The sequence below is a fragment of the Lichenostomus cassidix genome, chromosome 15 (assembly GCF_008360975.1).
Source record: "Lichenostomus cassidix isolate B80296 chromosome 15, HeHo_3.0, whole genome shotgun sequence".
Classification (NCBI taxonomy): Eukaryota; Metazoa; Chordata; class Aves; order Passeriformes; family Meliphagidae; genus Lichenostomus; species Lichenostomus cassidix.
This window is the reverse complement of record NC_139496.1, coordinates 8,544,485-8,568,954: the sequence shown is the minus strand read 5'-3', so window position 1 is coordinate 8,568,954 and position 24,470 is coordinate 8,544,485. Positions and strand designations below refer to the sequence as shown.

General features: G+C 40.6%; 2 protein-coding genes across 4 annotated transcripts; both read right to left on the bottom strand.

Moving 5' to 3' along the window:
* Positions 1 to 1,534: 1,534 nt before the first annotated feature.
* On the bottom strand, positions 1,535 to 15,377 carry LOC146430335 (solute carrier family 2, facilitated glucose transporter member 11-like). The gene is made up of 13 exons (XM_085075930.1): positions 14,284 to 15,377; positions 9,366 to 9,489; positions 8,663 to 8,761; positions 7,645 to 7,805; positions 6,915 to 7,039; positions 6,457 to 6,586; positions 6,163 to 6,311; positions 5,367 to 5,554; positions 4,192 to 4,302; positions 4,015 to 4,116; positions 3,216 to 3,291; positions 2,159 to 2,286; positions 1,535 to 1,832 (listed from the first exon to the last, which is right to left on the bottom strand). Exons 2-13 carry the CDS (start codon positions 9,387 to 9,389, stop codon positions 1,626 to 1,628), a joined length of 1,500 nt encoding a protein of 499 aa, XP_084932056.1. The 5' UTR covers positions 9,390 to 9,489; positions 14,284 to 15,377; the 3' UTR covers positions 1,535 to 1,625.
* Positions 11,842 to 23,638, bottom strand: LOC146430334 (solute carrier family 2, facilitated glucose transporter member 11-like). Of its 3 annotated transcripts, XM_085075927.1 has the most exons (13): positions 23,450 to 23,638; positions 22,579 to 22,677; positions 21,795 to 21,955; positions 21,189 to 21,313; positions 20,717 to 20,876; positions 19,987 to 20,135; positions 19,435 to 19,622; positions 18,425 to 18,535; positions 17,818 to 17,919; positions 17,418 to 17,493; positions 16,507 to 16,634; positions 12,669 to 12,769; positions 11,842 to 12,399 (listed from the first exon to the last, which is right to left on the bottom strand). In XM_085075927.1, exons 1-13 carry the CDS (start codon positions 23,471 to 23,473, stop codon positions 12,384 to 12,386), a joined length of 1,440 nt encoding a protein of 479 aa, XP_084932053.1. In that variant the 5' UTR covers positions 23,474 to 23,638; the 3' UTR covers positions 11,842 to 12,383. The 3 variants fall into 3 exon arrangements, with proteins under 3 accessions (XP_084932053.1, XP_084932051.1, XP_084932052.1); XM_085075925.1 differs by lacking the exons at positions 11,842 to 12,399; positions 12,669 to 12,769 and adding an exon at positions 15,531 to 16,171 and having other exon boundaries at positions 23,450 to 23,634; XM_085075926.1 differs by lacking the exons at positions 11,842 to 12,399; positions 12,669 to 12,769 and adding an exon at positions 15,531 to 16,171 and having other exon boundaries at positions 20,717 to 20,846; positions 23,450 to 23,633.
* Between the last annotated feature and the right edge of the window lie 832 nt (positions 23,639 to 24,470).

Below are 24,470 nucleotides of genomic sequence, written 5' to 3'. Positions count from 1 at the left end.
TTTGCTCTTGTTTCCAAAGATTTCAGGGACTGTTGTAATGGAATGAAGGGTGTTTTCAGAATGGCTGTGGGGAAGAGAGAATTCTGTTTTTCAAACTGAGATTTCTTTCCTATATTGGTAGCTGTCTCCAGATCTCTGGTAGTTTTAAATCAAATTACATATACATGGAACACCACAAAATTAGTGCGTTTTCTGACTTTAGGACAGTTTGTATTTCATAGATATATAGTCCTAGTTATGTAGTGATATTTAGTGACATGTCTGAAGTGTCACTCAGTACTAAAGACAGAAATAATTAAAAACCACAGGCATGGAAGGGTATGCACACCAACAACTTCTTCTAGTCAGCTGCCTCTGAAGAGATCATGGTTTGGGAAATAAATGTTTGTGGAGGCCAGAAGTTTTATTACAAAGCAATCTGCCATTTTTATTATGGTTACCATTTGCAATTAAAAATAAGCAGTTAAGATGAACAATTGAATTTTTATTTTGAATAACCTTATCTGAGTTGAAGTAAATATGCCAGTCAAAGCAACAGCAGAAGCAAACCCGCTTACTTTACTGTGCAAGCCTACAGTTTGGACTTTATTATAGTACAGTGTGCTTCACTGTAAGCCTTAGCTTTGTTCATGTTCTTCCTAGAAGTATTGCTTTGCTACTATGATTGTGTGAACCTCTCATTAATACAGGGAAACATACAGAATATTAGACACATTCTAAGAAAAGAAAAGACTCATGGGCCTATATATTTCAAAAAAAGTTTTTGATTAAATCAGTTCCCATTTGAGATGGTTCTTCTGGGGTAAACTGTTTCTGGGTAGCCAGCAGTCACACAAGGAAAGTAGCAGTTCAGCTGCTGTGGGATTCACAGCCCTTGAGATATCAGTGGGAATTCTGCTCCTGGAGGAGGAGCTACAGACTTGAGATAACAACAATGATGGGCAGGATGGCACAGAGTATCTAAAATGACTGTAGGTACTTGGGGTATATGGTGACTGGATTCTATCCATCACCTATGGCTATTGCTGCTGAAGGCAATCTGGAATGGTTGAAGTCTGTCAGACTAGATACTACACAAGGACAACATGGCACTGTGCATGGGAACCTGGCAAGGTCTGGTTATTCAGCTGAGTCTACAGAAACAAAGAATTTATCTCCTATTCCACTAAATTTTTTCTTTAATCTGTTATGGATTGAACCTTAGCCAGAAACAGCAAGCCAAGAACTTCACTGTTCCCATTTCAGGGCTGTAAAAACATACTCAGAAATCATAGAGAGAGAGGATCATAAGTCTTTCCTTTCTCTGTGGTCAGCAGAGTGTTTATAAATTCTATGTGTAGTTTCAGTGTGTTTTAGTTGCTCTGTTAAGAAGATATTTACATATCAGCATGTTAAGCCAAAATTCTCATGATTCACATGAGTGTATCCTGTTAATATCAGCCCTTACCCCTTTTCAGAGCTGCCCAGAGTGGAGTGCTTGAGAAAGAAGCTGGTTTGGCAAAATAGGAACCTTGTAAGTGACAGATAAAAAAGCTGACAGTCCATTTGGAGCAATTTATTAGAAAATGGCAAACATCTTTTTTTTTCTACTTTTTTACAAAAACCTGATTCCCCCTTATGGCCAGTCAAAGCCTGGTGCAGAAGGTATAATCCTCTGTGACATGATTTGTAATTGCAGGAATATGCTTGTTTTTGAAGTTTAGCTTATTGAATTCTTCTGTGATTTCCATGATTGATTTCCCTTTTGTTTCTGGAAGGAACAGGTGGATAATTATCCCTGAAGTGAAAAGTATCACCATAAATATGAGGAAGCAGAAGTGCTTGAGCCTTTCCTGCAGGAAAAAGCAAAGTGAGAAAGAGAGCAAGATGAGCATATCTTTGCTTTAGTCACTTTCTTGGCACAGTTTTTGTATTTGGGTCCTAAAGTATTTTTAATTTGATAAAGAATTCTTTCCATTTTGATCTTTGACAAATATGTGAGTTTGAATCAGTATCTTGGCCAAATCAGGGCCCTTGAGTTGCAAAAGTGGGCTTGGGAGAGCAGGTGCCAAGAGCACTCTAGACTGACATAGCACTGTCATCTCTGCTGCTCATCCTCCCTCTCCCATGGCTGGCTGGAGCTGAGTGTGCTAGGAGTGCCCCAGGCAAAGGCACTCACCACAATGAATGGGAAGGTTGTGCCAATCACAAAGACTCCCAGCCAGTTGAGAACTGCGCTGATCACAAAGGCAGGGGGTCTGCAGGACAGCTTGAAAATTTCAGCCCTGGTGGAAACCGTGGCACCACCTGAAAGGAGAATAAGAATTGTTACTTGTTGATGTGTTTGGCTTCAACATTTGGATTGACTATTACTGTTACACAGTCAGCAGATAGATGATACTATCATGGACTGGCATGAGTACGAGAATTGTGTAGTGACATCGAGTATGTCGCTCTTTTGTACAAAAGAAAATGTTTGTGGCATCTAATAAATTGCCAAACGTAAGTTTATTAAAGTGGTAAAATACTCAGATTTTTGGGGAGATCCAAGAATTACATAACTGACACTGGAGAAAGCCTGACATCCTCTAATGGAAGAAGATGTGTCAGGATGGAATGACAATTATTAGTGCTGAAAAGAATTCCCAGTATGATTCTGCTAGATCACCAATGAGTGATCTTCCCAGATTCACTTCCTGGGCATTTCAGTTATGTTTTGAAGTCACAGGACTTCAACTGTTTTGAGTTAGGAAAATAATTGAACCCTGCCATACGGGAAGGCAAATATTTGAAAAATTATTAGCCTTTAAAAAATAAAATTTAATGAGTAGCAGGCAATAAATGTGAGGAAAAAAATTATCCCAAAGTAGGTCTTCTGCACTGCTGTCTGTGTGGGATAAGATGTAACATTACACAACACTGAATTTAAAAGAACTCTTGCTTTTCTTTTCTCTTTTTTTCCTAGCATTTTTAAAAAAATCTTTTGCCCATCTGCTTTTGCTCTATTTTTGCTGTATTTTTCCAGTGTGTTCCTTTCCTCTTGTTAGCAAAACCCAAATGTGATGGCATTGAATTTTATGTCCAATGAATAACTGGACCCCTGATGTTTAAACAACTATAAGATTATATTAAATGAACTCATGCTAAATATTATGCAACATAATCCAGTATTTTCCTAACCATATTAATAAGCTCACATGACTAAATCCCTTTATTTCCTTTGATTGAGAACTTACCTGGCCCAACTGCAAAGACAACTGAAAACAGGATAATGAGAGCAAGGCTGCAGTATGGCATCCAGAAGTACCAGTCCTGGGGGGAAAAAAGCCCATAACAAACTTCTGGCTGAAAACTGTTAATAGCACTTGGTGAGGAACGCTCCTTCTTTTCTAACACTGTCACTTCAAGAAAGAAATATTCAGTGTGTGGGAACTGAGAGATGTGAATGCCTTATTCTATGGATGGAGCAGTTGAGGCTTTTGTTATGTGAGCAGAGACACAGGCTTGCTAGTGCAGAGCAGCTACAAAGCTTGGAAGGCTTTAATTAATGGATGTCTGAAGAGTACTTTTGCTCCCTGTCCTTTCTTTTTGATCTCATAGTGCTTCCTCCAACCCTTAGAGGTATGAGAAGGACAAATCACATCTTTCTTCACTTTTGTTAAGTTATAGATTTCATCACTGGCACTGAAAAATAATTTTTCTAGATCTTCGTCAAGAAGAAATGAGACTCAATGCTTTAGGAAAAAGATTTCTCTCTTCTATGTTTGAGAGCCTCCATGAATGAAACAAAACCAGAAGTCTGCTGCCACCTTGCTTCCAGGCGAATTTTACAGTGTATTTATAGAGTAGCTCCAGATGAGTACTGGTAACCCAGGTGATTTGCTTCTGAAGAAGCCACAGCAATGACACAGAGGTACCATCGTTAGAGAGGTGAACTGGTCTCCACTTCCCTTTCTCAGTAGCATGGTCCTGCCAGTGAGTAGAGATTAGAAATAGTATAGACAGAAAAATCTGCTATGAGCAGAATTTCCTTACCTGTAGGGAGAGAGTCACGGTGATAGCAGCTAGCAGTGAACCCATGATCCAGTAGCCTCCTCTTAGGAGCACTTTCCTGCCCAGTCGCTCAATGATGGAGCTCTGAAGGACAGAAATCACATCGGTGTCAGTGCTGGAGAGCAAATTCTGCCCCATTCCCATAGTAATGTGACTTACACAGACTACAGCAGCTACGAGTTCAGAGAGCCCAATAGAGAGGGTCATATAGGAGGCCATTTCGTCATCAAAGCCAGCTGCCTGGAGGACTTCAAAAGTATAAAAATATATCTGGAAAAGAAAACCCCGCCCATGAAACAGTAAGAGAAGAAAATAATTGATTTCTTACCCAAGCCTACATGACACTGCCCTGTATAGGAGTTGCTGATCAGGAGGCATGCAGCTCAGCTTTGGAGTGAGCTAGAATTCTTCACACTTTTTGGCAGTATTCACTTTATCAGCAGACAAAAATATTGTAAAATGTAATTAATTCATTAATTAATTTGATAAAAGATAAAATGCTGGGATAATTGGACCTCCAGCAGCTACAATGCAATTAGGTTTCCAGAATTCTGATTTAGGTGCTTTCAGAAACAGCCAGGTATATCATGTTTCTGAAATGTTTGTCTTCATGTTTGATGAGCTCATCCAAAAACACCATTGTAAGATATTCCCAAGAAAGAAGCGCATGGGTTGTGGAGTCATGAGGAGGTAAAACAAACATCTTTTCAAGTATCTCTGCTAGTGTTTGGAGATATGCTGAGGTGATAGATTCCAGTTTAGGCTGTGTTAGACTCAGCTGTGTATTTCTTTAACAGATGTCACTGCATTGTGATGTTAGAGGTAGGAGGGTCATGCAGGTAACCGCAAAGCTGTGTTTTCAGAAGAATCCCAGAAAAGCACTGCTGTGAAGAAGAGCAGAGCTGCAGAAGCTGCAGAACAGGGATCATGATTGCTGTTAGCTTTAAGGGCAGAGTGAGCAGACTGCCTTCCTGACATCTCAGGATGCTGAGAGCCAGGTGGCAAATAGCAGCAGTTGCAGTGAGGAACCACATGAAACCACCGATTTTGCCAGTAGTGGGTGGGCTCATGCGTTAAAGTGAGCTCTGGAGCCCTGCAATGGCTCCCAAAGGTGGCTGTTCAATGAGCCTAACTACAGAGGCAGGTAACTCCAGCAAGAACCAAGAGCTGGGCAGAGGGACGTCACATGGAGAGCCTAGCCAAGCTTTGTGGCTGCTGCTGCCCTGTAGAAGGGCTGGCAGACAGCAAGGTTTGGTCTGAGAAGCCTGAGAAAAACGGAGGGAGCTCCTGTGAGTTATGATCTCTTGGGACTTTAAGGGGGAAATACACTCAACTGCATTGATGCCACTTAGCTGAATAGTGGCTGTCAGAGTAACTGTCATGTACAGCTGCCAACGGAAAGCTGGTTCTTTCACTAGTTCCAGGACACTCAAGATCTTGGTGTTTTTCATTGTTGCCTTCTCTTTCATGATGTCATCCATCTCTGCTTGGTGTTGGCCTTCACCCCAAAGCTGCCTAATGGCTGTGAAGGAGAAGGAGACTGAGACCTGCCATGTCAATTTGTCTCTGTTCCCTAGAAAGTTTTCTGAATAGGTGATACAAATATCTGGTAGCCCAGTGTGCCTGGGCTGGGGCTGTGCTGAGAGGCAGAGATGTCTTACAGGGTGTTCCAGAGCCCTGGCCCCCTCTCACACAGTGAGACCTGCTGTGTCAGAGGCCTAGTGGGATGCACAATGGCTCCCTCCCTGCCAATGGAGCCACTTTTCTGCCATCCTCCTTCTCTCAGTGTGTGAGCAGGGTACACAGCCAACAACCAGAGATAATGTGTGCCCAGTGGAGCCCTGCAGTGCAAACAGTATTTTTCATTTATCATGTAGCATTAATCGTCAGACTGACAGTGCAGGTGGTGTCAGCTGAATGCAAAAGGTTTTCTAATACAGAGCTGTAGAGGGAATTTCATGTTCTATGTGGGACTGCAACAAAAACTGACTTAGTAGGTATTCACAGAGCCACGTTGGAAATGAGCAGGGAGAAACTTTGTCCTATTTATTTCTTTCCATATGGGGAAAGCAAGCTTCACAAAATTACTCTAAGTCAAGTGAGGAACAGCAACCTGAAGCCCTCAGTTACCTTTTTTGCAGGCTTCCTGATCTCCTTTATGCATGAGGAGATATGGTGGGGACTCTGGGAAGAAGGGAAGCGTGACTAGCTGGACCAGTGCTGGGAATCCACAGGCGGCCATCAGCATGGGCCACCGGGACTGGCTGCCCAGCAGCTCCCTGGCAGGGATAAAACAAGTGTGTAGAGTAAAGGTTAATTACAGTGGTTTTGAGGAGAGAGAGGAATGGATGGAAAAGCAGAGGAAGAAGCAAAAGGTAGAAGGGATCCAGAAATTAATTGTGTGGGTAATCAATTCCATTATACCTTTGTCCTGAAATTTGCCCTATGGCTTTTCCCAATGACCAAAAGATGGAGCAAGTAGAGTTTGCAAATCCACGTAGCTTCCTAGGGGAAATTTCTCCAACATATTGCTGATGTAGAGGAACACAAAGACCTTGAGGTGAAGAGGGAATTACAGGAGAGAAGAAAGAAGACATAACCATTGGAAATGAACCTGGATGTAAATAATTAAGTATTACAGAATACAGCTGCCTCATTTCTGACAGCTCTAAATATTTATACACCTGGTGAAGCTGAATTTCATTTGGTGTCAGTGAAATTAGTAATAATTATGCTATTTATTACAGGGTGCCATAGAAAATCTTCTTAAAAAAGATCACTGACTTTAATATTTTATATTTTTAGTGGAGGGTTATTATTTAATTTGAATAAAGATGTAAAATTTTGTGAGATTCTGCTGACCTGTGGGAGGAATCACTCACCTGCACTTAGGCCGCACATAAAGCGTCCAATTAGAATCATCTCAAAGGACTGGGCTATTTTGCTGCAGCCCATGATAGATGCTGCCACTATCATGAGCACGTTGTTGCACAAGAGACATTTCTTTCTGTAAGCAAAAGAAAGTGAAAAGATTTTTTGTGACTCTGAAAGGAAATGACACTTAATGCCATGCAGGAAGTCTTGGCTGAAATGGTCTTGCTAGTTTTGTGCAAATTACACATATGTGGTCCAGGACAAAATAAGCACTGGGTGCTCTGGACTCATGGTGTGCCTTGGCACATGGCTGAACCTGGCAGTTGGGGAACACTTCTGGGTTGTGTAGCAGAGAAAAGTCTTAAAGCTTTTCTGCACTTGAATATTCATTATGAAACACATTACTGTAGGACCAACAACGATCTCAATGCCTCTGTATTTCGAGCAGCACTTTCAAGAACCCATTCTGACTTCAGCCAGGCACTGCCACTCCCTGTTGCTGAGATTAACTCAATCTGAGTAACTGTTCCTGGTGAGACAGGCTGGCAGCACAGCTGGTTAGACCATGCCACAGGACATGGGCAGGAAGCAGGAAAATCAGCTGACACCACAGCTAAGCTGGCTGTGCTTAGCTTACCTTAGCCATGACTAAGTCAAAAAGTCTGTCTCATTTAAAACCTCTCCTATCATTTCCTTAAGCTAAGATTCAATTGACAAATTGTCTTTAAACATACATACTTGCCAAATTTGACAGTGAGGTATCTACTCCCTGAAGAGCCCAAGAGACCTCCTATACCAAAGATGGACACGGTGATAGACCACAGGAACAAGAGGTTATCCTGTTGAATGGGATAGCCATATCGCTCCAGCCAAGTTTCATTAATGAAAGCCTTAACATGCTGAGACAGAAAAATAATTTTCATTAACAATACCTGTGATAGCAGTGCCTGTATTTTATTATATTTACAAAATAATTTTGTTGCTTCAGCTGAAGTTGCTATTTCATATAGACTTTAAAAGTATATATTAGCTAACAGATGTAGTATAATAGAGTGGGCTATGCTCGTTCTGCTATTAAAAGTTCAGTCTTTGGGGTTTTTTGCCTTGAAATCTGAGGAACTGAAGATGGGCTGGTACTAAACAAAAACATAAACAGTACTACAGGGTTCTGCAAATGAGTTATTGGTTTTCTCTCACATACCTGCTGAGAATGCCAGGTTACACAGTGCCTGTTCAGTGCAGTTCCTAAATACTTTTTCTCTCAGAACTTAGTGTTTCAAAATCAGAAAATAATGCTTTTCCCATAAGGTTATCTCTACAAAATATTGATGTCTTCCATCTAGACCTCAGTGCCTTTAATAGAAGTTTTACCTGTGATTAGTGGAGAGAAGCAGACATTTTCCTAGATCATGGCTCACTTGTTCTATTTGTCTTTGAAGATGGATAACCGTAAAAATATCAACTGAAATAATGGAAGTAAACACATGTGCTGGAAGTTTTTAGGGGAGACAGATGCCATCCCTGTCAGTGTGTGTCTTCTGAGGAACAGTTCTATAAGCAACAATTTGCAGATCTCAGTTTTCTTCTGTTTGCAACACTTTGACATGTTCTGCTTTTCATGACAGCACAGCATAGCAAATGGGAAATGAGAGAATGCCATGATTAAAGCCTTTCTGAATGCCAGAGGAGCATGCTCAGGCAGCAACGTAGATCCAGTGCTGTCATTAACCAGTGTGCCATGTGCATCTTTGCCTACCTTAGACATGTAGGTGATGGTGGAAATTTGAAAGCCAATTTGGAACGTTCCACCAATCCCCAGGAACGCGATCATTCGAAAGAGCCCCTGGTATTGTACCTGCAGAGGTAGAACAGAATCTTCTTAAGCTTGTAGCCACATCAGGCTGTTCTCACAATGTGTCTTTCATTCTCCAGAAATGTCTCTTTTGTTCAAGGGGTTTTCAGGTAGGAATGTTCCCTCTGCTTGCCCTGGCATGAGGCATACATCCTCCTGTGCTTGCCCTACACCCAGCTCAAGGAAATACAGCTTCCACAAACATCCTTGTCAAGGCACCACAGCGACTGGCATCCAGTCCTGTTCCCTGCCTCTCAAAACCTCTGCCTGCCATGTCTTGCACTGAATAATGAGATATATTTAATAAAGTACTTTTTTTTTTTTTAAATCAGGTAAGCAAAGCAAATTATGTTTGTAGATAAGCAAATATTTTCTGGTAAATTAAAACATTTAAGAAACATTAACATATTGATAAAAATATGACAAAGATGGATGGCAGAGCATATGAAGTGCTGTAATACCTCAAAATAGTGGGCAGAACTGCTTCCAAGAGGCTTGCATTGAACAGGAGCCTTGCTGTTCTTACCAAGATACTGATTTTGTTTTCTTTGAAACCCCAATAGCATACAAAAATGTCACAGATGTGAATACCCCACCAAGTACTTACCAGGTTTGATAGGAAGCCGGTCATCTCTGGCTGAGGGCTGGTTGTCCGGCGCGTGATGTGTCTTTGTCATCACAGGCTTGTGTCTCTCTGTCTCCTGCCTGCTGATGCTGCAGTGGGCATTTGGCTTCAGGGATCAGAGTTAAATTTTTACTATTGCATCTTCACTCACTTATATTTACTTCAACTGGCCAAAGTTAACACTGCCAGATTAAATATTTCAGGAAATAATTATATCTAATCCAGTGTCCAGGGGTAAAGTTTTAAAGCAGAGGAAATTTGCTTCTGGGGACTAGCTAGTGAGGGCTTTGGCAAGGGAAATTAGAAGGGCTCAGGCAAAACAATCCAAACAGTTTTCCAGGAAGGGTAAAATGCTTTACTTCTATGATACAGACTGGTGGGTATATCTGCTGTAATGTGCAGAAAGCAAAAAGCAGCTGGTACAAGGTTTAGGTACTGTTATTTATTAATAAGTAAAGTATGTGGTATTCTGTTTCAGATTCTTTGCCATAGTAAATATTATAATTAGAAGGAAAATAGGCAAATTTCAAAGCCTAATTTTGCTGTTCTGGCCTTATGAATCCTTTGGACTGTGCTGAGGAAGGGTATTTGTTGTCTGGTGTTTATGGGGAAGTTTGTCAAGTAGGTGTGGTGAAAAAGCAGTAAGAGACTAAGACTCATGAGAGTTATAAAAGAAGGTAAATATGCCCTAATGAATTGGGATAGGAACACCAAGATCTTACTCCCTCATGTTTCAGCTTTGACATGGAACAGTTCCAAAACCAGTGTTGCAGGCATTGAGAAATCATCTTTGGTTCCCAGAGGCTCCTTTCTTGTGAGGTGAAGCTCAAACTCTAGCTCGATGTAGCTTCTGCCAGAGCCAGCACTTGGAAAAAAGAGGTTGGTTTCCCTGGGGCTTTCATGTATGGTTGATGCCCTGTGCTCTTCCTGCCTTCAAAATCTTCTGCTCACTTTCACTGTCCCCTGCTCCCAAGGCCTGGGGTGGGGGCAAATGGGGCAATGGGGTTATACTGAAGCCCTCAGTAAATGCTCAAGCTCACCCTCGGGACTTGTACGTTCAGTTTATAAAACACAGAATGCAATTATTTACAGAGGGGGTCACTGCAAATACTGTGAGTCTAAATAAATGAGAAAAAAAAGCATGTTAATATTAAAACCTTAGTTACTTGTAATTCCAACCATTGTCTATAGAACTGCATAGCAAATGCTGTTTATCCTGGCTTGCAATAGTGTTTAGAATGACTTGGCATTTTTTGTATCTTCTCTTGAACACCAACATTGTAACTACTTGCATATCTCTTGGCTATTGTTCCAAAATGTTAATGTTTCCTTTTCATTATGTATTTTTTATCAAACTGTAGTGAGGTGTAGGGAGGGTATCTCATCAGGAATCACCCCTTGAAAATAAATACTGAGGACCTCAAATAGCAGCAAATGGCACCAGCTCACAGTGAAATTTCTCTTACATTTTGAGGGATCTCTGGTAATTCTGAGCCATGGTACTATTTCACCTTATTACCAATTTTAGGAGAATTTCATTCTAGGAGTTTTTTTCTTGGTTTTTTGTCAAGTCAATGGAATTTACTCTTTCTGTCGAAAATGTCACCTATATTCTGGAAAATGCTGCTACACCATGCTGTCACATGGACATTGTACATGGTTTCATGTGTAAGAAATTATTTCTGAGTTAAGGAGATCTTGTAATTTTTTTTTAATAGAGCTGTAAGAAATGCTTGCTGTGAAATGGAGATACACACGAAATGCAGCTTCATGAGGTGTGTCAAACAGTTTTGTCTAAAGAGCTGAAAGCCAGGCTTGGTCCTAAGCCAGCTTGAACCACACTAGATTGCTCATTGTGGATGACTGAAGCCATCTGCAGTTTAACTTTGCATTGAGAAAAACTCAGTGGTTTCTTTTAGATTTGATTTGGGTTTGTTATAATCCAAAACTCAAAATGAAATTCTGAATAGCAAAATCATGGAGACTGGAGCTAAAGGAGGTGTTTAGGCATAAACATGTTCTAAGAGAAATCTGTAAGTTTAACATAGCACATATTTATATGTTACGATGACTTGTTGATTGTTGACTGCTCTCCGATTTTCAAGGTGATATGAGAATGACTCTCATTCCTGAAGATTCCACTTGTGTCTGTGAAAAATATTCAAATATTTCCCATAATAGAAAACAATAATTTGCGCTTGTTTTGCAGTCTGCAAGCATCAAGGTATTTTATGACCTTAATATGTGGTCTTTCTGCTGAACAGATAGAACCTGGTGTAGGTGATAGTGCCTCAGGAGAAGTATTTCCTGTAAAGGAATGAGGTCTCTTCCTAAAATGTAAAGTACCAACTTCTCTTGTTATTTTCATAACAAAGTTCCCCTTTGTCTCTGGAAGGAAGAGGAAGATGTTGAGCTGATGAGGAGCTCAGTAAAGATAAGGAAGCAGAAAGATATGAGGTTTTCCTGGAAATAAATCAGAGAAAGATAATTTTATTTTATTTTTTGCTCCTCCTTTTGCAGCATTTTGAACATGATGACAACATGATGACAATGATGGCAAATTTTGACTTTGTGAAATCCAGTTTGTTTGGTTGCTGTGACATGATACACTCCAGTGTGTGAAACAGCAACAGAAATACAACAGTTAAAATCTTTTTTCCTGAAGGCAAGATAGGCAGGGTGAGTAGTCAAAATAAATTGAGATGTTGCTTGCAGAAGAGGCCTTGGGATGAGATTAAAACAACTCACAAACATTAATATTGGCAGGTTAATCACAGACTCTCTGGTTTATCAGTAACAGCATGAGATGCAGCAATAGTGAGCATTTGGGAGAACAGGCCTCCTGAGGTCTGGTACATTGGATTAGTGCAGTTTGGGAGAATGAATGCTTGAGATGGAAAGGTTCATTAAGCCATGAAGTAGAGGAGGTGCCCAACAAAGCAACCTGACTTCTTGCAGAAGACACTGGAGCTCTATCAGAGTCAGCATGGCTGGGCTTCATTAGAGAGGGACAGAGGTGTGGCTAGCACAGGTTTTTCCCATGAGAAATTTTCTTGTGTTTTATAAATAAAGATAAAGTTTGGATGTTGTTGGAACAGTGTCCCAGAACTTGGGCAGTGCAGGCCTGGCCAATCAGGCCTGGGGGAAGGCTTCTGACTGACCAATCTGGGTGACTTTTGAGAACTCTATATATGTGATGAAATCAAACCAATAAAGGTCATTCCTTCTTGCCACTGAGAACCGATGCATTCATTACTCTGCTAGCTGCTCAACAGCGACACAGAGGGATCCAAGGCCCATGTTTTTAAACCAGTCTTGGTACTCTGTGACAGGGGATGAACAGTCCCTCTGCAGTGTTCCAGCTGTGCTTCTGCTGACACCAGCTCCTGAAAAAGGACCAGCAACGAGAGTAAAATCAGAGAGAAGGAACTGAGAAATGAAAGTGGAAGTTACCACACCATTGATTTGGTACAGTGCCAACAGCGAACACTGATCCCAACATATATTTTTCCATCTGCCTATTGAGTTAGCGACTCCATGGCTTTAATGTCTGTCCAGCACAGCTCAGAGGTACTACCCCTTGCAATTGCACCTCACTGTGAAACCTATGCAGACTGCGAAAAAACAGCATGGAAGAAGATAAATATTACATTTGTGTTCCATTCGGTCTCATGCTGTCCTTATTTTCACACAGGAGACTCAGGCATTAGAAATTCCCCTTTATAACATTTCTAGGGAAGCTGCAAGCTGTGCTATCAGAGAGGGCATGTGGAAGAGGGCATGGTAACACCATCAGTTAAATGAAGAGACTGATGTTTTTTGTTACCTGGGCATGCCCACTCAGGCAGCTATAGGCAAGCTCTTATTCTTTTCTTCTGCAAAGAAGGGTGGATGTAAAGAGCTGGGAATGGAAAGTCAAAGGAAACAATTTGCAAGTTGACTTGGGAAGCATCTTTATATTTTGACCCCACCATCAATGAGTCCTGAAGATGCTCTATCTGCTTTTCTTATCATGGATGAAGATTTATTCATAGAGATTTGAAAGGGACTTATGAGTGTCCCAACACAAAGAGCATTATAGCCAACCTCTGGTACTGAACATGCAAGGAACAGTACAAGCTCATCACAGAAGCCACTGGTGATATCATAGTCCCTGCATTTCTAGGATATTGGCTTGTTTGATGATGCTTAAACCACCTTAGCAGAACATGCAAAGCATCAGTGCAAACAAAGATCACCAAGACAAAGGTTCTGGATTTTCAGTTTTGCTACTCTTCTTCACATTAACTAACTGAACAATCCACAAAACCTTTCTTTTCAAATGTACCATTTCATAACATTATCAGGCTACCAGCTGGGAGAGTGACCTGATAGTATCACACTTGGACATGGAAGCAAGAGGGAGCAGGTAAAAATGGTACAGAAATACCTCATCATTTATGAACTAGAGGAATTTAATTTACAATTTTTTAAAAATTAGTTTTTCTAACCAGCTGGAACTTCCTTCAAAGTTTCCATGATGATTTAACCCAGAATGTTGTCTGTGTCTTTTGATTTTTTAATTTTAAATGTTAGCTCTAATTTTTACAGTAACAAAATTTAAATGATTATCCCCTGCCTACCCTATTATGTTGAAAAAAGTTTGGTAAATATCTCATCTTTTTCTGCTTCCTTATCTTTACTGAGATCCTCATCACCTGAACATCTTCATCTTCTGTTCCTTCCAGAGACAAAGGGGAACTTTTTATGAAAATAAAAGAGACCTCATTCCTTTACAGGAAATACTTCTCTTGAGGCAGTATCACCTACACCATTTGGAAATGGTGATTGCAACAAACAACCTCTCAGTTCTTCTGAAAGCTAAATACGAACAGCTGGTACTGCCAGCTGTACTACTCACCACTTCTGGAAGGAGCTTGTCCATCTTGTATCAAAAGGGTGGCTGATCCCAGGCAGACAGAACTCTGTCAGACTGAGGAAGTGTTTTCTCTCATGCCTCTTCTGCACCTTCAGCTTAAGTAACCATCCTACTCTAAGGCTGAGGTTAATGTTTACTTCGTATGATTTCTGTTGATTTATGGTTTTTGTAGCAATTGGACAGCACTTAGAATGGATGGATTAAATATTTCAATACCTCAACAGCAGAGGGCCCTCTAAATGGGAGCATTCAGTAGAGTGAGTGCTCTCTATTTTGATATGGGGAGTGATAAAGGGAGTGAATAGAAAATCTAACCCAGGTTTCAATTGCTGGAACACACACTGGCACTTTCATATCAGAGCTTCTTCTATGGTTATTCCTTTAGAAGTAGCAAGTATATGATTTGAAAATTTTATATAGAAAACTCCCTAAAACTCAACTCTAATTCAGAGTTCAGCACAAGGATAATAAATAAGAATGGTTAAACTGCAGAAAGGAAGGATTTATGGTCCTGCTAAACAGGCATGAAATGCCATTTGTAATCATGACAGAAAAAGGAAAAATAATTGATCATCCTATACAAAATGTAGAAGAGTTTGGGGAGGGAAGTAATGAGATGCTTCAGTAGTCAGCAGGACTAACAGCCCTTGAGTAGTACAGTACAAAGTGTGCTGTGAAGCACAGCAGCGAAATACAGGATTGTGTGCTGATGTGCAGCAGAGTGCAGTGTGTCCTAGGCCAGTACACAGCCAGCAGATAGTGGCCATCACAACTTCTTTTTTTTTTTTTTTGAGCAGTTACTTATTTATAAAATGGGCTGAATTTTCAAACTGTCTACCCTCTCAGTATTCTCTCAAAGTATTACTCTCTGTCTCACTCCCAGGCTCTTGCCTTCCTGCTCTCAACACTGGCTGTATATTTGTTAACCCTTGTGCCATCCATGAGGCACCAGAGTACATTACAAGAATTTCCTCCTGATTTTGCTGCAACTGATATGCATGGAGAGTGCAGTTTGCTCCAGAGGATGCAAGTGAGAGTTCTTCTGTACCAAATGCCCAGGGATCAGGGCTGATCCCTGACAGTCATAGAGACAATCAGGGCATACAGTTACTTGATGCCAGATCAAGGAAATAGAAGTTGTTATTCTAGCTGGTATTTGTTCATGTGCAGTGTTCACAATCAATACTAAGTCCTTTACACTGTGATAGCATAAAGAGATTACATGAAAATTGTTTGTAAGAATTATGTCTACATTTAATCCTCTCTTCACCCCGCTCTTAATCCTGAGCAGAACTTTCTTATAAAGTAACAAACACAGACTCAAATCTTGCTGCTTTAAAATGACAGCAATGGAGAAAGACTAGAATTACAATCAACATGTTTATGCCTGAAAATATTTTCCATGTATCAGTTCTGAGAAGTGTCTGTATTACCAATGTCTTCCTGGTACAGAGCTGGTCTAGGAAAGAGTCATTGTCTTTCACCACAAAAAGCAAACATGAATATAAACCAGGACTACTGGGATGGATGACAAACTATCTCTGAATTGCTTTTTGGATTGCACTTCATTGAGAAAAGTCCATGTAAATTTTTAGCTTTCAGTTCAATTTTGAGACAGAGCTTTTTGTCAGTGGAAGTTACTTCTGGTGGCTTATCAGAGCTTGGTGCAAAATATATTTTCTTCAGCAGCATTCATCTCCACAACCTGATGACGTTTCCTCTTGAACTCAAACCTCTTAAAGGTTTTGAATTCTTCTGTGATTTCAGAGATTGACTTCCCTTTTGTTTCTGGGAGGAACAGGTAGATAAGAACCGATGAAATGACCAGGACAGCAATAAAGATGAGGAAGCAAAAAGGACCAAGAAGCATCTGGAGACAAAAATAGAACAAGATGAGTGCTTTCCCTGGCAACACTTGCCCCTATAGATTCTTGAAACTTGTTGATTTGTTCCTGTGAAATGAGGAATAGGGTCATTTACAGAAACAATATTTATTTATCTTTTCAATCTGTTCTTGGGGTAGCAGATGGCTTCTGAAGTATTGGGAAGTGTTTTATATAAATGGCCTCCATATGTCAGCAACAATAAGGGATTCACAGTTTTGATCATCTACAAGTAATTTCATCCTACTCCCTGTCCAGATCAGCCTAGAAATCCAGATTAAATTGACAGAGTCAAAGAGAAGATTTGAATCAAATTACATACTACAGCAAAGGGGAAAATCATTCCAGTGAATGTGAGGCCTAGCCAAATGACGCTTCCACCAATTACAAAAGCGGAGGCCCTTGTTGAAAGGGTGAAGATTTCATTCATGATAGATGGAACAGCTCCAGCTGTGGAAAAAAACAACATAAAAGAGTGATAGAAACATTGTTGTAATTGACCATTTCCCATAGAAAATACCTCAGTTCTGCTACTGTGGGAATTCTGTTGTGTTTTCAAAATATTCACGGTCCTCACATACAGCCCTTACAATACTAAAGGCTGCCATTTGAATTTGGAGACTTTAGTAACTACTAGTAGTGTTTGGTCAGAGAACTTCCAGAGTAAATACTGGTCTTAGTTGAGTGAGGTTCTAACAGAGAGCTGTAAGTTTAGGTCTGGTGTTACTGATGCAGGTGATTCAGAGTGACATTAAGAGAGGACAAGCAAGGACAGAGCAGTGCTATGAGACAGACTGCATGCTGTCTGGTGTCATTCTTTCTTAGAGTAGGATTTTACACGTAAGTTGAGAAAACTGATATTTTAGAAAAGCCTGCCTCTGCCCTTTGGCAGAGAGCGGCCATTTGAACCTGTATGCACTGAACAGCATTCACACTCTGCATAACAAGTCTTTGTGAATTGATTAACAAGAACTTATTTGGTTTGAACCTGTAATCCAGTGAGAGAAAACAGGGTCCTGATTCATCAGGGTGTGAGTGATTTAATATAATTTGTTAAAAAAATTGTTTCTTGGGTAATTAGTCCATCAAAAATTGAGATTCCCTCAATCTCAGTCTCAACTAAGCTGTTTATTGCCAAAGACATGCTCACACATTCTAGTTCTACTTCTACACACTCATGGCCTGTACTTATCCATGTGGACCAAGCTCTCCTGTTGCTTTTGTTGTACTCACCTGGTCCTATTCCATAAGCAATGATGAATAAAAAGATGAAAGTAACACTGTAGTAACGCAAGCAGAGGAACTGACCCTAGACAAAAGTGAAGGGAGGGAAGAGAATGAAAATTAATTTCATAGCTGTAGTGCAGCTGATCCAAGCAGAGGAGCAGCAATATTTATGAAAAAGCCCATGATGCTGAGCTCCATAATAGATGCTCTCTAGACCTGCTTATCTTTCTTCACTGAACACAGTGGAAGGCCAGAAGGAGCTTATGGTGTCATGTCTACAGAGGTGAGTTTGTCTTTAGAAGATATTCTGACCTGCTGGTTTGGACATGAAAGCTAAGGCTGACTGTCTGCTGTCCTGCACAGAGAATTCTGAGGCAGGTCCACTCCCGGAGAGACATTTGCTTACACTCAACAGAAGGCTTATTTCAAGCAACACCAGTATCAGTGCCATGAACAAATAACCACCACACAGGAGCACTCGGCGTCCAAGTCGATCAATTATGGAGCTCTGAAAATGGAAAAAAATTGCCTATCACTGAAAGCATTCAATTGTAAGCGGTCCAACAAATCAAGCATTCTGCTTCAGTTCTTTTTACTTCAGAGCACACAAATCTTGCTGGTACCAAGTCTGCTATTTTATTGAATTACTTCTAGAATCTCTAATACTATGAATTACCATCATTGCCCAGCATTGCAGCTACTTCTTAAACACTGTAATCAATGGAAGCACATTACACCTCCATTTGAATATAGAGATATACACAAATATATGGAAACGAATACACATATTTATGTTTTAATGATATTTCATAAAGGATTCTTATAAGAAATTCAGATAAATGAAGATGGGAAGAAACACAGGAAAGCTGGGACAAAATTTGCACCGGGTGGTAACAACCACTGTACAGATTTATGCAGCACCACAGAAAAATTATTTGGTTCATAAGGTGAAGATTCATTTGCTTTAAGGAAGAATACTTTAATTCTTAAACCCCCAGGAAGCTCTCACTTACACAGAATACGATAGAGATGAGCTCAGAGACTGAAACCCCTAGAGATACATATGGGATTGTGTTTTCATGCAGATTGGCTGTCTCAAAAATTTCCGAGGTGTAAAATGTGATCTGGGAAATAAGAAAAATAAAGCACAGTTAATAGATGTGATATGTGCTTATCCAGCATCACTTAGAACTAGATTTGTCATCACTGCAAAACCAGCAATACATTATTGGGACTTAGTAGAGGTGACATAACTGCTCCAGATGTGAGAAATCAAAAGGTTAATGACAATTAAGGAAAGTGATTTATAAGCCCAGGGAAAAAAAAGGGTGGGGGGGAAGTAGTTCAAAGGAGCATATTGTCTGTAAGATTTGGGGGAAAGGTGTTGTTTTGGCGCAAAGGAAAAGGAATGGGACAAGGCAAGAGAAAGAAAAGCAAATCTCAGTCTTAGCAGACCATACATTGTCATCCAAACAGTTGATTCTGTTGCCCTATTCCAGTTGACAAACAGAAGCTGCTCATCTGCAGAGTCCCTGAGGGAATGGGCACCATTTCCTTGCCAGCAGAGTGACTGCTAACTTGGGCTGCATTTGGCTCAGCCATCTTTATGTGGAAACAGCTGAAAGGATATTACTTAATGGATAAATGTCCTTTATCAAATGGAATGAAACTGGATGGCGATAGCTGGCCAAGTGCTACTGCAGAAGTCAAAGAAAGTGGTGCTGGGTTGTTGCAAGCAATGGATATTTGTAACCCTTTCCTCTACAGATTCTTTGGTCAAACCACCAGGGGAATGAAGGCAACAGTGCCTTTGCAGGAACTTAGGCTGAGATGGATCTCTTGTATTCCCACCTGAGAAGTTCCCTTAAAGGTATGAAGAATACTGGGATGATACCACAGGTCTCAGGCAGTGGGCTCAGTGTGAGGAGGAATAATGTAGACCCAGAGGAAAGGGACAAATTGGCATTGTGGCACTTTGGAGACTTAAGAGCAGATCCAAGCATGGAAATAGGGCATACTCAACTGCACTCAGGCCACAGAGCTGTAGACTCAGTAAAAGGAGGAGCATGGTGCACAGCTGTGGGTACACGGATCGTTCTCTCAGCACCTCTAGGACATTCATGATTTTGGTGCCTTTTGTTATAGCCTTTTCCTTCATCAAGTCATCAAATTCTGTTTGATAATTCCCTTCTCCCCAGAGTTGCTTCATGGCTACAGAAGAGACAGAATGAAGTATACTCCTCCATCATCTGATTCACCCAGAATTGTGTGGTTTTCAACTTTTAATAACACTAAACATTTGCAGTTGAGGCCATGCTTTGATTCATCAGCTGCTGAGCAAAGGACTGGAAGGAACATCCCTTTCTGAAACATGGTGAGACTTCCCTGGAAAATGCTGTAGCAGTTAGGGGTAGATCTTAAGTATTTTTGATGACTCTGCTTGGTCTGGAGGACTTTAATAGTGTAATTACCAAGAAAACTGTAGCTGGCTAATGGAAAAGCCAATTCCTGCTGTTAGCTTCCCTTTCCCAAAAGTTATGGTTTAACAAATTAAGGATCTAAAGTTTTATTTTACCTTTCAAGCAACCAGCTTTGTCTCCTTTTTGCAGCAAGAGATAGGGTGGGGACTCAGGAAAGAATGGCAAGAAGAGCAGTTGAATAAATGCCACCAGCCCAGAGAAGGACAATAGCACATTCCACATGTCTTCGGTACCTAAAAGATCTCTATGAAAGCGTGTTAGAGGCTATTTATAGTCCAGTAAAATGACATCTTATAACCAATTTTCTACATTCTAGACTAGCTAAAGAGACACAAAATACATACACTCCTTGAAAAATTAAATTGAAATAGATGATGTTTAGGTTAGGGACAGGAAAATAGATTAATACTTGATTTCTTCTGCATGGCTGAAATTTTTCTTAGAGTTTGAATAATTTCCAAAGGTCAGAGTATTTCCACAACAGCCCTCTGAACGAATACTGCAAGTCTGCATGATGTTATCAAGAAATTAGCAAAAATTTCATATCTCACAAATTTACTAAGAGTATTTACATACAATCTTTTCTTATTAACTTAGCACCTCCACAGATGGAGTCATCCTTTCTCAAAAGACAGGCCTTTCTCTCCCCGGGGAAACCTCAGTGACTTGTATGGGGTAGATGCCTCCTTTTTGACTGCTATAGTTAAACAAAGTAAAACCCCACCCTTAGTGTATGTCTGTTTCTAGGACTGGGAGAACAACACTTCCCTGCTATATACAAGAAAAATAAATATAAAACAGGATGAGAAGGAGTAGCACAAATACCTTAATCCAAGAATTCTTGCTACAGTTTTTCCTAGTGCAAGAAACACTGTGGCAGTCACATTTACAAATCCACGCAACTTCTTAGGTGATATCTCTCCAGCATACTGAACATGGGCATTCACATGTATTCCTAAAGGGAAAAGACAGGAGAGTGCTAAAGCTGTAGAAAGAAAGAGAGAGGATCCCTTTTCAGTTCCCCTTCAGCTCTCTCCTCTCTCTTCTGAACTCTTTTCCATATATCCTCTACAATAGGCTGAAAATGTACCTTTTGCTGTAAGGAAGATGTTTAGCAAATCCACCAGATCTCTTTCTCTACAAGACCTCTTGAAGGCCAAGAACAGCTCATCTTACCTTGCCCCAGTCTGTTCCTTGTTCCACTGAGTTACTGTGCATTCCTGGGTACTCCCAGCAGGAAGATTTCTATATCCACCCCAAAGAAGTCACATATACATGGAATAGTGGGGAGTCCTACCAGCACCGATGCCCTCGAGGAAGCGTCCAACAAGGATCATCTCAAAAGACTTGGCTCTCCTACTGAAGCCAGTGTGCAGCGTGGCTGTTATTAGGATCACGTCGTTGAGCAATAGACATTTCTTTCTGCAACAGCGAACAACACGTGGATAAGATCCATGTTTGACTTTTTCTTCTTTGACTAATATCTGACTGTTTTCCTCTAGATTTACAGACCCAAGCCATGGCCATGTTTAAACCCATTGCTTATGGGACAACCAGATCTGGTTATGAAAGAGCATGATGTCTTTGCAGAGGAGTGGAAAGAGAGAAGCTAGATTCCTCTTACTAACTGTGTGAGCAAACCATGAGGCAGAAGGGAACTCCTACAGGGTAAAATGTCAGCAAAAATACAATAATTGTATGGCAACAAAAGCTGTGACAAGGGAATCAGAACTGTCTGCATGTTCTTGTCTCTTCAATGCACCCAAGTGGAGTTTACATGCTGGGTAAATTCTGTGGCAGCAGGGGGCAGTGAGATTCTGGTATCCCTTCTATTAGTTGAATAATATCTAATTGCTTCCCCTGTTGCAGCCCTGGGTAGCAAGATGCCGGCAAATATACTTACTTTCCAAATTTTGCAGTCAGGTACCCACTACACAGACACCCAATCACCCCGCCTACGCAGTACACAGACACGATGACGGACCACAGTAACGTCAGGGTCTTCCGAGGCAGCGCAGAACCATATCGCTCCTGCCAAGTTTCATTGATAAACTTCTTGATGTACTGGGACAGAAAAAGAGATTTTTGTTTCACCAAGGCACAAATCATAGTGTTCTTCATAATGTTTATAATTAAAAAAAAAATAGATTAATAGTCATGACTAAAACCATGACTATAGGCCACTTGTTTGCAAATTAGGATTGATGTTTCCTCTCATACAGCCTAATAGATTAAGAGAATCTTTCAAAAAATAATTATACTCTTTAGTGTGTTGAATCCTAGCTCTCCTACACCAAAGATTTAGGACCTTTTATTATTTATTATTTATTTATTATTAGGACTTTTATTATAGTGAAGTGCAAATGGTCTTGTTGCTGGTTGTGGATATAAAGAGAAAAGGGCTGAACTGGAGGCTGACTCCATCAGCTAGTTTTTAAATTTTTTTTCTCCATGGCATAAACTTTAAAGAGGTATCTCAATATCTTGTTTGCACATAATTCTGTGGGAAGTTGTCTTTGGAGCACAACTCCTAGGAACCATGCAAACTTTGACAGTGGCATTGGAAAGAGCTGGGAATAAACTGACATAGCAATACCTATGAGCCTTTGTAGAGCACCTGCAAAGTTTAAAGCCTAGGACCATGAGGAACAGTTAGAGATGTGGTTTTTTTCTCCAGCTTTGCTTACCGGAGAAGTGTAATTCATCACAGATATTTGAAAACCATAGAGGTGGGTTCCACCAATTCCCACTACCACAATCATTAGCAATAGCTTCCGGTATTGAACCTGCCAAAGAGTGAAACACATCCTGAGTTCTTGATTCCAGCATGGCTTTCAGACCATGAGATAATTTACAGGACTTTATATCTTCGCATTTCTATGATAAAGAAACCTTTAAAATGCAAAAACCCATCTTGAATTTTTCAATAATCAAGCAAAATCCATGGGAAATTGTGAAAATACAAATCTGCACATTCTGCTATGTTCTCTCCTGGTTATTAGCAATCTGAAAAGACACATTCTCTAATTCTGTTAGTTCTGCTAACCACAGAAAACAAAAAACCTTCCTGAGAAAGTTCGTTTGCCTTTGTACTAGAAAGAAGCTACAGCTTTCTTGAATCAATTTTTTCTGAATGCTGTGTTTCTATGATGTGCACCAAATTTTAGAGCATTTCTCACAAACACATATGTTTTCAGGCATTTAGTCAGGTCACACTTTAAACTGATGAGTATCCTCAATTGTCCTTGAGAGTGCAGAGCAGTAGAGTGGGAGGGTTTTTCTGTTTTGTCTTTTTCACTAATCCTATTTTCTCTATCTTCCCCAAAATTCCCATCTTTACAGGTTTCCCAGGTCCTCTTTTAAACCTCTCACTGTTTTGTGTTTCTAACGCATTTTTTGCAGATGCCATGTAGTCAGTCCTATTGCTGAACCAGTGTTGTCCCGATGCGCTGTTGCTCACTTCTATTACAAGGAAGATTGTTTAATTCCCTTTGCTGTAATCTTTAAAGACCATGCTGCTGTTAGTGACCAGGGCTAGAACACAAGTTGGACACTCACCAGGCCTGAGAGGAAACCAGCCATTTCCCCTTGAAACCCTGCCCGCTCCGAGAGCCCTTGTCAGGTCTGGCAGATGAGAGAGATGGCTTCCACACTGAGATTGTAAGAGCTTGGGATCATAGCACAGAAGTTAAATTCTAACTATGCAACTTTTAGTGAATTGTGTCCTCTCCTGACACTGGCCAGGGCCTCTTCTTGCTGGCTTAATCATTCTAAGAGCCAGATATAACAAGCTGATTACAACATTGGTAAATGTTTATCATTCCTGTATTGGGAGCTGTGCCCCTCACTCGCACTGCTAAAACACTTGTGTGTTCCTATTGTGTGAGGAGGCAGAGGACTACCATCTTCCCTCCAGGGGAGCAGCCCCTCTTCACTTCTGGCAAGCAGCTTAGGCAGGGAATGTTCCTTCCTTTCAGTCTACAACAGGCCTTTGGAATTGTAGCTGAGCTGCAATGCCTCTTCTTGCTGCTATAAGATTTACAATGGCTTGAACAATTTTGCAGATGCAGGAAACGACGTATTGGAATATTGGCATTTTGTGTCCTTGCCAACACCCAGTTCTTTATAGAGGGTCACAGTCATTCCAAAACCACTCAGAAGCCTCACTCTTTCCTCTCTGTAGCAGTGTAATTGACCCACTGTGTGCCAGGGCAAACTGCCATATCTCAGCTGAGCTGAGCTGATGAGCCTGGAGGAACTAGAAGGGAAAGGAAGATTTTTCTTTGAGACGAGGATGGAAGGAAGGAAACATGGCAGCTCTAGACCTATCTGAAGAGGTCTTTAAACACTGGCTGTGGCCAGTTTTTAACATCTGGTTGATCAAACAGACCCTGCAGAGACCTGTTCCTCTTCCTGCTTTTGTCTGTGTTTCTCCTAGAGTACTCCTACTGCTGTCTCATTTTCATCTGGCCACACACTTTTGTTCAGTGCTATATGATGGAAAAAGTAAGACTTAAATGTCTGGTATAGTTCTTATTTATTTTCCTAATGAAGATGACAAAACGAATCTTTCCACCTA

What these genes read in the sequence shown, in the direction of transcription:
- LOC146430335 (XM_085075930.1), bottom strand. Translation starts at nt 9,389, where the DNA reads ATGACCGGCTTCCTATCAAACCTG. An exon ending in AGCTAAGTGGCATCAATGCA is followed by an intron (nt 4,303 to 5,366) that starts GTTGAGTGTATT and finishes TTTCTTTTCCAG; the next exon opens with ATATATTTTTATACTTTTGA. An exon ending in CAACCTTCCCATTCATTGTG is followed by an intron (nt 1,833 to 2,158) that starts GTGAGTGCCTTT and finishes TTTTTCCTGCAG; the next exon opens with GAAAGGCTCAAGCACTTCTG.
- LOC146430334 (XM_085075925.1), bottom strand. Translation starts at nt 23,473, where the DNA reads ATGGCTGGTTTCCTCTCAGGCCTG. An exon ending in CCTCGAGGGCATCGGTGCTG is followed by an intron (nt 20,877 to 21,188) that starts GTAGGACTCCCC and finishes TTCTTTCTACAG; the next exon opens with CTTTAGCACTCTCCTGTCTT. An exon ending in GCAAGAATTCTTGGATTAAG is followed by an intron (nt 20,136 to 20,716) that starts GTATTTGTGCTA and finishes ACGCTTTCATAG; the next exon opens with AGATCTTTTAGGTACCGAAG.